The sequence below is a fragment of the Oncorhynchus mykiss genome, chromosome 5, assembly GCF_057628025.1.
Source record: "Oncorhynchus mykiss isolate SJ-2025 chromosome 5, ASM5762802v1, whole genome shotgun sequence".
NCBI lineage: Eukaryota > Metazoa > Chordata > Actinopteri > Salmoniformes > Salmonidae > Oncorhynchus > Oncorhynchus mykiss.
The window spans coordinates 55,803,823-55,814,806 of NC_143026.1; the positions used below are offsets into that span (position 1 = coordinate 55,803,823).

Sequence of the window (10,984 nt, forward strand, 5' to 3'; positions counted from 1 at the left end):
CTTGCTAACAAAAACAAAATACCTAGTGTCGCAGTCTCCCTCGACACTGAAAAGGCCTTTGATAGGGTTGAATGGCCATACCTCTTTCGCGTCTTGGAAAAGTTTGGTTTAGGTACCGTGTTTGTAAATTTGATCAAATCCCTCTACAAATCTCCTAAAGTTAGGATTGCTAACAATGGGACTACTTCCTCCTCTTTCCCTCTCTATAGGGGGAACAGACAAGGTTGCCCAATTCGCCCCCACCTCTTTGCCCTCGCCATCGAACCGTTGGCTGAGGCTATTAGAACGTGCCCTGACATACATGGCTTTGAGGTGGGCCCCCATACCCATAAGTTATCACTCTTTGCGGACGACCTTATCTTATTTCTAACAAACCCAGAACACTCCCTCTCTCACTTGCAGATCCTACTACAGTGTTATAGTTCTTTCTCTGGATATAAGGTCAATTTTGATAAAAATGAAATCTTACCATTGTCTGTCTTTGACCACCATACCATCAAGCACAAATTTCCTTTTAGATGGTCTCCTATGGGCTTCACATATTTGGGCCTAATGGTGGATGGTCACCTGAACAACCTCTATAAACTCAATCTTGCCAGCTTGTTGCAAAAGGTGGAGGGTAACCTTTGTAAATGGATGGACTTGCCTCTCACACTACTGGGTAGAATAAATGTAATTCAAATTAATGTCCTGCCCAGATTTCTATATTTGTTTCAATCTCTCCCTATCCCTGTTCCCGCAGCATTCTTTTCCCCTCTCGACAAGCTGACTTGCTTGCTTGTTTGCAGGTGACAAAATACTTATTTTCCACCATAATTTGCAAATAAATAAATTAAAAATCCTACAATGTGATTTTCTGGATTTTTTTTCTCATTTTGTCTGTCATAGTTGAAGTGTACCTATGATGAAAATTACAGGCCTCTCTCATCTTTTTAAGTGGGAGAACTTGCACAATTGGTGGCTGACTAAATACTTTTTTGCCCCACTGTATATATTAAAAAAAGAGAATGTCCCCTTACCATTATACTGTTATATAAACATAATGGAACCATCTTACAGATCATATTCACATTTCTTCAGAAATAGCAGACGGCTCCTAAATTACATTTCATGCCATCTGGACGTTCTCATCATAAAGCCAGGATGGTGAATCATTCTAAGTTTAGCTTTTAATCAAATTAAATTCCGCCGTAGCACCAGCCGGAAATAGAGTAAGCCACCCAGAAAAATACCACTTGAGTAAAAGTCTAAAAGTATCTGGTTTTAAATGTACTTAAAACTTCTTAGGGATAGCCCCCTTTTTTAAAATTTTCGCTTAAAATGACATACCCAAATCTGCCTGTAGCTCAGGCCCTGAAACAAGGATATGCATTTTCTTGGTATCATTTGAAAGGAAACACTTTGATTTTTTTGTGGAAATGTGAAGTTAATGAAGAGGAGAATATAACACTATAGATCTGGTAGAATAAAATACAAAGAAAAAAACTACTTAAAAAAAAACAACATCTTTGAAATGCAACAGAAAGGCCCCAAATCTAGCCATCACTCTGGTAATTACACTGCTGCCATCCTGTGGACACCATCGGATGTGCAAAGTTTCAGACAACTTGAAGTATGAGCAAACTACATGACTTTTAGTGTGTAGTCACCCAGGTACATTTGGGCAAATCGTGAAGGAGACATTCACATACCATTTTTCTGCAAGAATATCGTCAAATCTGTTTACTTGGACTTTGATTTTGATTTTCCAGTATTAGTGACATCGGGTGCTGTAGGTCTCCTGGAGGGCAGGCAGTGGTCCCCCGATGATGCGTTGGGCAAACCGCAACACCCTCTGGAGAGCCCTGCGGTTGCGGATGGTGCAGTTGCCATACCAGGCGGTGATACAGCCCGACAGGATGCTCTCAATTGTGCATCTGTAAAAGTTTGTGACGGTCTTAGGTGCCAAGACAAATTTCTTCAGCCTCCTGAGGTTGAAGAGGCGCTTTTGCATCTTCTTCACCACACTGTCTTTGTGGGTGGACCATTTCAGATTGTCAGTTATGTGTATGCAGAGGAACTTGAAGCTTTCCACCTTCTCCACTGCGGTCCCGTCGATGTCGAAAGAGGCGTGCTCCCTCTGCTGTTTCCTGACTTCCACGATCAGGTCCTTCGTTTTGTTGATGTTGAGGGAGAGGTTATTTTCCTGGTACCACCCCGCCAGGGCCCTCACCTCCTCCCTGTAGGCTGTCTCGCCATTGTTGGTAATCAGGCGTACTACTGTTGTGTCGTCTGCAAACTTGATGATTGAGTTGGAGGTGTGCGTGGCCACGCAGTCATGGGTGAACAAGGAGTACAGGAGGGGGCGGAGCACGCACCCTTGTGGGGCCTCTGTGTTGAGGATCAGCGAAGTGGAGGTGATGTTTCCTACCTTCACCATCTGGGGTTGGCCCGTCAGGAAGTCCAGGACCCAGTTGCACAGGGTGGGGTTCAGACCCAGGGCCCTGATGAGCTTGGAGGGTACTATGATGTTGAAGGCTGAGCTATAGTCAATTAACAGCATTCTTACATAGGTATTCCAGTGTGCAGTGCGATGGGAATTGCGTTGTCTGTGGATCTATTGGGGCGGTAAGCAAATTGAAGTGGGTCTAGAGTGCCTCTCAATGCAGTCATGGAGTTCAGTTGACATCTTGAAGCAAGTGGGAACAGCAGACTGGGATAAGGAGAGATTGATTATATACATAAACACTCCAGCCAGCTGAGGACACGGCTACGGCCGGCGGCCTTGCGAGGGTTAACACTCACTGTCTTACTCACTTCAGCCACGGAGAACGAAAGCCCACAGTCCATGGGAGCGGGCTGCGCCGGTGGCACTGTGCTTTCTTAAAGCGGATGAAGAAGATGTTAATCTTGTAGGAGAGCAAGAAGTCCACTATGAATAGCTCTTCTCCGCCGGCTTCGTCTTGGAGCAGCCTCAGGGATAAGATAAATTGCCCTGGGGAGTACGAACAAAGGATTAAATTCTGGAAAGTTGTATTCCTGGTCGTAATGCTGGTGAGTTACCGTCGCTCTGATATCCAAAAGTTATTTCCTGCTGTATGTAATAACGAAAAAAAACGTTCTGGGCTAATAATGTAAGAAATAACACACAAAAAAACGAAATACTGCAAAGTTGCTTAAGAGCTAGAAGCAGAGCTGCCATGTCTGTCGGCGCCATCTTGCCATCAAGATTGTATCGTTGCTTATGTACGAGTCAGATAAAATAAATTGTTGTTGATATGGCATTATAGGACGACTGAATTCTTTGGAGGAGCGTGTCTTTGGTAATTGGACGAGGGGCGCTCTTTGAAAATTGGAATGGATAGCCTACTTGAACAAGCGAAATGTAAGTATGTGAATTGTGAATATTGAAAAAAGCATGAGGGCAAAATCCTCAAATATTTCAAAGCTCTGTCAACCATTTAAAACCCCTTTATTCATAGACTACTTTTGGCTAATGGCCAGGATTAATCAAATCGAAATGGGGAAAACCATTTTTTTATGTTCATAAATACGAGATTCACAGGCAAAAAAGGCACATCTCTCCTTCCATGGTGACTGTGCGTCATGGCTAGATAAGCTGCGCTTCCAGTCTCAAAATCCATTCCATTATCAACTACTTCCTTTAAGACGTGCTTTTTGTGGGTCTTAAAACTTCCCAACAGCGCTGCAGCAAATTGTCACTTTTGCACTTGTTTTTAAGTGCACACCTCAAATTTTGCCACCCCTCCCACCTCAGCGCAAGCGAGCTGATGTTAGACAGGTAAATCGCGGATCCTGGCTTTAGGGCTGGAAAATGCCAGTGCGCCAGTTTTAACATGACAAAATTGCAAACACCCTGCGTTTGAAACATAAGCCTCCTTAGCGCCAGCCGATAAAATAGAGCCTTCAGTCTTTTAACTCTGTCCAGTGTTTTCTTGTCTCTTCTCTCTCTTTATGTCAAGTGTTTTCTGAACTGTCTTTTCCCAGCTCTGTATGAATGCTCTGTCTTCTCTCTCACCTGCATTCTCTCCCCTCTCTACCCAGCGTTCTCTGACCTGCCTGGGCTCGGTGCTAATCCTGAAGCCCATCCCAGAGCTGCTGGATGCCCCTCTTCGGGAGACCTCCATCACAGCCCCTCGGGACCCCCATGAGCCCAGCAGCACCTCCATGAGCAGCGGCTCCTCCTCTGAGTACGACGAGGCTGATGCCTGGGACTTCTTCCACCATTGCACCACAGCTGACGAGGATGAAGACGAGGAGGAGGAAGAATTTGACCCCCTCATGGAGAGAGCCAGGATCCCTGAGCCCTTTGCCAAACTGAAATTGGAGGAAGAGGAGGAGGGGACCATGGAGGAGGAGGACGAGGAGGAGGAGGAGGAGGAGGAGGAGATGGGAGGACAGATGAGCGTGCTGGAGAGGAGCCTTAGCAGGCAGTCTATAGGGTCCTCGGATGCGTCACAGCAGCCGACCCCCCAGAGGGAGAGGAGGGTCAGCCGAGAAAGCAGCCCGTCCCTATACCTCTCCGAGGGGGATGATGGCTCCGCGTCCGGGAGTGAAGGAGGCTGCATCGCCAGGAGCAGCCTGATCCGCAGCACTTTCTACAACAGCTCCGCGCAGCTCTCGCCCATGTCCGCTCGCCACATGACCCTCAGGGACAAGTTCCAGGCCAAGAAGCAGGAGAGGGGCCGCAAGCCGCTCCGCAGAAGCCTCTCTAGCCGCCTCAACGAGCCTCTCATTGAGTATGTGGAGGACGAAGGCGAGACCAATATCGGGCAAAGGCGAGGGTCTTTGCAGTCGTCCATGCTCAAGTCCTGCTCCTTTGACAGCGGGGTCAGCCTCTCGCACAATGCACCACCACAGAGGAGGAGCAAGTCGTTGGACGAGTACTCCCGACGCTCACCAGGATCCGCCAAACGTAGAGAAGAGGAGAGTGCTTTGAATCTTAAGGAGGATTTCACTGACAAGGAGGAAGAGGAGAAGAGCTTGGACATTCCCCCTCTCCAAGTGAGAGGTAGAAGAGGTTCAGTGGCAGTGGCTCCCAAACAGCTTACGGCCAGGCTTCAGGAACTGTGTGCAAAATCGCCCCATGCTGGTCCAGAGAAGAGCCTCAGGCCAGAGGAGGAGGCGGGGAACCTGGCTGGCTCTCAGTACTCCCTGGCTGAGTCCCTCATCCTGGAGCATGGCTCTGAGGGCTCCAGCAGGCTGGACTCTTGTGAGGGGCTGTCCCACGGCTACCCTGCAGCCACACAAAGAGGGAGAGCAGGGGATGAGTATGATGACCAGGAGGAGCCCCTGATCACAATGTCCCCCTGCTCCCTGCTCCAGGGGTCTGAGGCTGTGGAAGCTAATAAGGAGCCCCAGTGCCGGAGCGGCCAACTTCAGATCCCACCGAGAAGGACAACCCACCCCAACCAGAACTCAACGGCCAGAAATAATGGTAAGGTAGAGAAGACGATCCTGCCGGTGAAACCCAGCCCCAGCCTGTCCTTCAAGGCCCCAGAGAGACCCTCGAGGTCCAGCGACACAGAGGCACGTCTCCAGAGGCACTCGTCCACCCCGGCCCTCCAGGCCAAACCGCCCACGGGGAAGTCTCCCAGGATGTCACCCAAGGTTGGGTTGATGAATCTGTTACGTAGGCAGTCCTGGGCGGGGCATTCCTACTCACAACTGGAGGGCACGGAGCAGGGACCCACGCTAGGGGAATTGGAGCCCAAAACCCCCACCATGTCACTCAGGAAAAAGATGAGGGCATCAGCCTCTAGTCTCACCAAGCTGTTCACCAAATCGTCCAGCAAGGAGGACTTAACGAAGGGAGGTGAGCTACCATGCACTTTTAGTTTCGTACACTTTTTCCGAATGGGATCCCTCTCATGTAGTGGAAACAATCAGAATGTCCACCCTTTATGTTTCTTGGTGTGATGCAGGGCCGATTGTAAAGGGTTCCTCTCCTGCTCCACCTGAGCAAAAGGCGAGCGCTGGCTTGGAGAGTGCTAAAAAGAAGTCCACATTATTTTCATTTACAATACCTAAAATACCTGCATTCAAGAAGAACAAAGGTGAAGTATATTTGGACTCAATTTGCAATCTACTCAGCAGGAGAGAGGCTTTGTGTGTCTCTTTGCAAGTCTAATGTTTATCTTTCTGTTTTCTCTCCAGAGATGCTCATCCACCTGACCAGGCCTGATGTGCACCAGTTGGAGGCAGGTGGATTTCTGCTGGTATGGAGACCAGTGCAGTCCAGCGACCCAGTGGTTTACTGTGTTCAGTACAGCACAGACGGTACGAAAAACACTGCTTACAGATCACACAGATTTGCATATTGATTTTCCACAGAAATGTGTATGTCACAGGAGGCTGGTGAGGGGACGATGGCTCATAATAATGGCTGGAATGGAGTAAATGGAATGGTATCAAGCACATGGAAACTGTGTCTGATGTGTGCGATATCATTCCGTTTGTGCCGTTCCAGCCATTACCATCCGCCCGTCCACCCCAATTTAGTACCATGAGTCGCCGTACCACCAGCCGCCTTTGGTGTATGTGCAGTGAAGTGAAGCGACACTAAATTGAACAAGTTTAACACTGTCTACCGGATGATGGATGATGGATGATGATGCACCTGTTGCACATGAAATATTATAATTATAAAACATTCCCATACCCGCTACTGCCACAGGTGGGGAGTGGAAGCTACTGTGCGAGGAGGTGACAGACAGTTGCTACGTAGTGAAGGACTTACTCAGAGGAGCAGGATACGTTTTCAGGGTGGGCTGCATCACCAAGAAGGGGGCAGGACCTTTCAGTGACCCTTCACCCCCTGTTGTTATGGCAACCCATCCTAAAGGCAATTAGTGTTAATTGATGAAAGTTTGTTTTTGTGCTCTACTTCCCTTTTTGAGTCTGTGGCCAGAAGTAACAGTTCTCCTTTCATCTACAGAGACCCACATTCCCCTCATCCAGACCGAGTACCCAGGATCAAAGGGCAGTGGGTCAAGAGGTCAACCTAGCCACAAGACCTACAGCTTCCTCGCAGAGATCAACAGGTACTGGACGGTCAACACTGGGTTAGGAAAGTTTGCGTTTTTTTTCTACGCGACGCGAATGTGTACTCATTGAGCATTTCTTTACTACACATCTGTCCTTCCTACCTGTAAAGCACAGATGTGTGTGCAATCTCTCTCACCGTCTCTCTCTCGCCGTGTTGTCCATGTCAGGGGTCGTTTCAGCGTGGTGACCCAGTGTCAGGACGGCCAGAGCCAGCAGCTGTTTGCTGCCAAGATCACCCCTTACAGGCCAGAAAATAGAGCTCTGGTGCTCAGGGAGTACCAGCTGCTTAAGAAGCTTAACCACCCCCACCTGGTGCAGCTGCACACGGCCTACATTACCCCCCACTGCCTGGTGCTCATCCAGGAGCTGTGTGCTGGCAGAGAGCTGCTCTACAACCTGACTGAGAGGTCAGAAAGACACAGCTGCCTGCTTTACACTGCAACATTACTTAGTAGTGTTTTGGGGGTGTGTTAGTTTTGTAGCGTTGCCTGGCTAATGGGTTTTGCGATTTCCAGAGTGTGGATGCAAAATGTGTTATTTACTGTACTTGGTAAAGATGCAGAAGATGGGTTTTAGATATACCATGTTCCCCCTCCATCCTTTTTTACCCCAAACAGAGATCTTTATGCTGAACTCCATGTGGCAGAGCTGCTGGCTCAGATCCTGAGTGCTGTGGACTACCTGCACAGCCGCCGCGTCGTCCACCTGGACCTCAAGTCGGACAACATGCTGGTGACGGACCGCAACGTGCTGAAGATCGTAGACCTGGGCTCCGCTCAGTCTTTCACACCCGGACAGACACTCAACATAGAGGACATTCCGGGACAAGAGAAAGGTACATCAAGAGAATGACTGGAAAGGATGAGCGGGGAGGATGGGTGGATAGGGATGATAGGCTGAACAAAAGCTTGCCTAACTTCATCACTCCACTTTGCTCTTGAAGAACAGTTACATCCGTCTTCCCATTTCACACAGAGACTCCATCGAGCGCCTCTCCACAGACAACGGGCAGAAACAGAATGGCAGATGGGGGTACGCTAACCCAATGTTAACTGTTATGCCTTTCCTAACCCTTACCCTAACCGCACCGAAACGATGCCAAACCTTAACCTAACTCCTTTTCCTAAACCTAACCTTTAACCATAAACTTAATTCATTTCGACCTCTGTGTTCTGCCGCTGGAATATAAACGTTCTTCCTTGAAAGATTGACTTCAATTCACTGGCACGTACTAATGGAAACAATGGAATGTAAAACTCTTATGAAGAATGCCGTCTCGATCTGTCATGTTTTGTCAGTTTACATTGTCCTTCCTCTAAAGCTCCAGAAATCCTCGACGGACAAGGAGTCGGACCTGAGACCGACATCTGGGCTATTGGGGTTTTGGCTTTTATAATGTAAGTAAGAAGGGTTGTTCCACGAAATGAGTGCCTTTTGTGTCCCTTTTAATATTTTAAGTAGAAATTGTGCACACGTGTTGCATTTTAAAAGCCAGTTACATTAAATGAAGACCATGTGGACGATTCAATATATCTGACTTGCTGAAGTGCCAAAATGGAGCATTTTGACATATCCCTCTGTGCTTCCTGTGTGACTCCTGGGAATATATTAACCTATTTACCCTGAACATGTTTTCACCGTCATTGTAAAGCCCTAATTATTATGCTGTTTTGACAAAGTCATTTCTGGCTGCTATTATTTAATCTGACCCTGTTACGTGAACTGAACTCAAATTTGAATATGGTGAAACTTTTTCCTTTTTAAGTAGTCAAACCCCTGTGTAAAAGCAGGTGAGCTGGTTCTACTCGTTTTGGCCATGTTCTGGTGTTTTGTGGTGGGAAACTGAGCGGGTCGAGCACAACACTTTAACCCTGTTACCCATAGACAGGCTAGAAATGTTTTAACAATGTCATTTTTTTTGTGAAGCTTGCATGGTTTTTTGTTTTGTTGTCAATTAAGACCGTTCTCCAGAGAAAAACTGAATCCCCCTGCAGGCCGGATTGAATGGGCTCGCAGACCGGATCCGTATGTTTGACACCCCGCTATACAGCCATCCTACCATTTATTCTTCTGTTTCTCCACTGATATGAGGGGACTGCGAGGGGACACACACACACACACACTCTAACACACAGATTATTTTTGTTGTTGTATTGTTTGTATTAGTATTAGTATTATATATATTTTTTATTTTGCGTTTGTGTATTGTTGGATTTTACATTTTTGTTGACTGGCCTCATCTATCAGTGTTTTGTTACTTGTCATGTTCTGTGTTTTTTTTGTGGACCCTAGGAATAGTAGCTGGTGCTTCTGCAAAAGATCCAAATAAAGATCAAAATAAACAAATATGTCCTCCCTCTCACCACCTAGGTTGAGTGCAGATAGCCCGTTCCATTCAGACCTCAACTGGGAGAGGGACAGAAACATCCGGAAGGGGAAGATCCAGTTTGGCCGCTGCTACCCTGGCTTGTCAGAGGGAGCAATCAACTTCATAAAGAACACACTGAGCATCAAGGCCTGGTGAGTCGATTGACCACATCTGACCAGGACCTATACAGTACCCATTGCCTATTTGAGACAGCCAAGCACACCCACAGTTGTTTCATTGAGGGGTAATTGATAGATAGTGTTAACAAACCATTTAAGAATGTTCCTGATGTGTTTCATCTGATGCGTTTCTTCAGGGAGAGACCCTCGGCGGCTGAGTGCCTCCAGAACCCGTGGGTACGGGGCGAGCGGGCCCCCTCCAAACACAGAGACTCCATCTTGTGTTTCTCCACTGACAAGCTGCAGGCTTTCCTCACGGAGAGAGAGGTGAAACGAGACCAGGTCCGCACCAAGCTGCAAGGCCCGTTCTTCCAGTAATTATACTTCTCTCTGATGTTTAGAGTAGGGCTTGTAAGGACTTACACATGAACTGGCGCTGGATGACGTCTCTTCATAGCCCAGATCCTGATCACAGAATATGTGACCTCTTACAAATGTTGACCTAAAATGGAGAGTGGTCAAATGTGTGCGTATCAATGGCTGCCTAGAGTTTTGTTAAAAGTTTGTCTGAAGGACTTGGACTTTGGCTTTGGTTGAATGACAGCGCCATGGTATCAGGGAAATGTTTAGTTAAATGCTTCCTGCAAATACTGTTGCATGAGTTTGAAAACATGATGATATTGATGTGTAAAATGCATCATCCCTTTGAGTTTGCAGCATTGGACACTAAACACATTTGACATTTACATTTGAGTCATTTAGCTGACGCTCTCATCCAGAGCAGTTAGACGTTTGTAATAACAAAGGCTGTTGCATCTCGCCATTCAGACAATGTTTGTGTTTTTTTTTTGTGAATCTTAACAATATGTTTGTGGTTCATTAGCCAAAGTGAAAGATCAGAGGAGGATTCATATGCCCAAAGCATAGCAAGGGCCCCTACCAGAATACGGCTTTGTCTCACAAAAGGAGGAACATTGAAATATTTATATATAAATATCGATAGATATTTACACTACTGCAATGTTTTCAACTGTCTTATTGTTATGTATAAATGCAGAAACAGATTATATCAACGGAGAATAAGATCACGAGTAAACTAAGCATATTTTTGATGATCCTTTGTTTGATTTCATGGCGTATACCTTGTGACGGATGTACCTGAAAGGCTTATTAAACTGTATGTTAGTAGTACGTTTGACCTGCTTTTTATTCATCTAGCTCAGTTGCATGCAAAAACAGACACACAAAGACACACACGTTGTCCTTTCTGCTGGAAGGCTACAGCAAGTAACCTTGAGAGTTAAAATGACCACCTCGGGACTGACCTGTGACCTCTGAAAGCTGTCGGGTCCTTACCCAGCCAGTTACATGTTCATCCACAAAGACACTCAACAACACACATCCCTTCCTTTTTTTTGTGTAACATTTACTCAAGAACTTTATCATTGAT

The 10,984-nt window shown here is 46.7% G+C and overlaps 1 protein-coding gene across 4 annotated transcripts in view; it reads left to right on the forward strand.

Moving 5' to 3' along the window:
* The window catches only part of obscna (obscurin, cytoskeletal calmodulin and titin-interacting RhoGEF a), an 85,254-nt gene extending 74,532 nt beyond the window's left edge, over positions 1–10,722 (forward strand). For 2 of the 4 annotated variants that reach the window (XM_090235200.1, XM_090235204.1), the window contains exons 71-81: positions 4,045–5,815; positions 5,925–6,056; positions 6,157–6,279; positions 6,677–6,844; positions 6,938–7,043; positions 7,215–7,454; positions 7,665–7,882; positions 8,023–8,079; positions 8,369–8,444; positions 9,418–9,567; positions 9,732–10,722. In XM_090235200.1, the coding sequence (XP_090091326.1) occupies positions 4,045–5,815; positions 5,925–6,056; positions 6,157–6,279; positions 6,677–6,844; positions 6,938–7,043; positions 7,215–7,454; positions 7,665–7,882; positions 8,023–8,079; positions 8,369–8,444; positions 9,418–9,567; positions 9,732–9,912 (3,222 nt within the window). In that variant the 3' untranslated portion in view covers positions 9,913–10,722. The remainder of the gene's footprint in view (positions 1–4,044; positions 5,816–5,924; positions 6,057–6,156; positions 6,280–6,676; positions 6,845–6,937; positions 7,044–7,214; positions 7,455–7,664; positions 7,883–8,022; positions 8,080–8,368; positions 8,445–9,417; positions 9,568–9,731) is intronic. The other 2 variants (XM_090235202.1, XM_090235203.1) reach the window with 2 other exon arrangements.
* Positions 10,723–10,984: the final 262 nt, after the last annotated feature.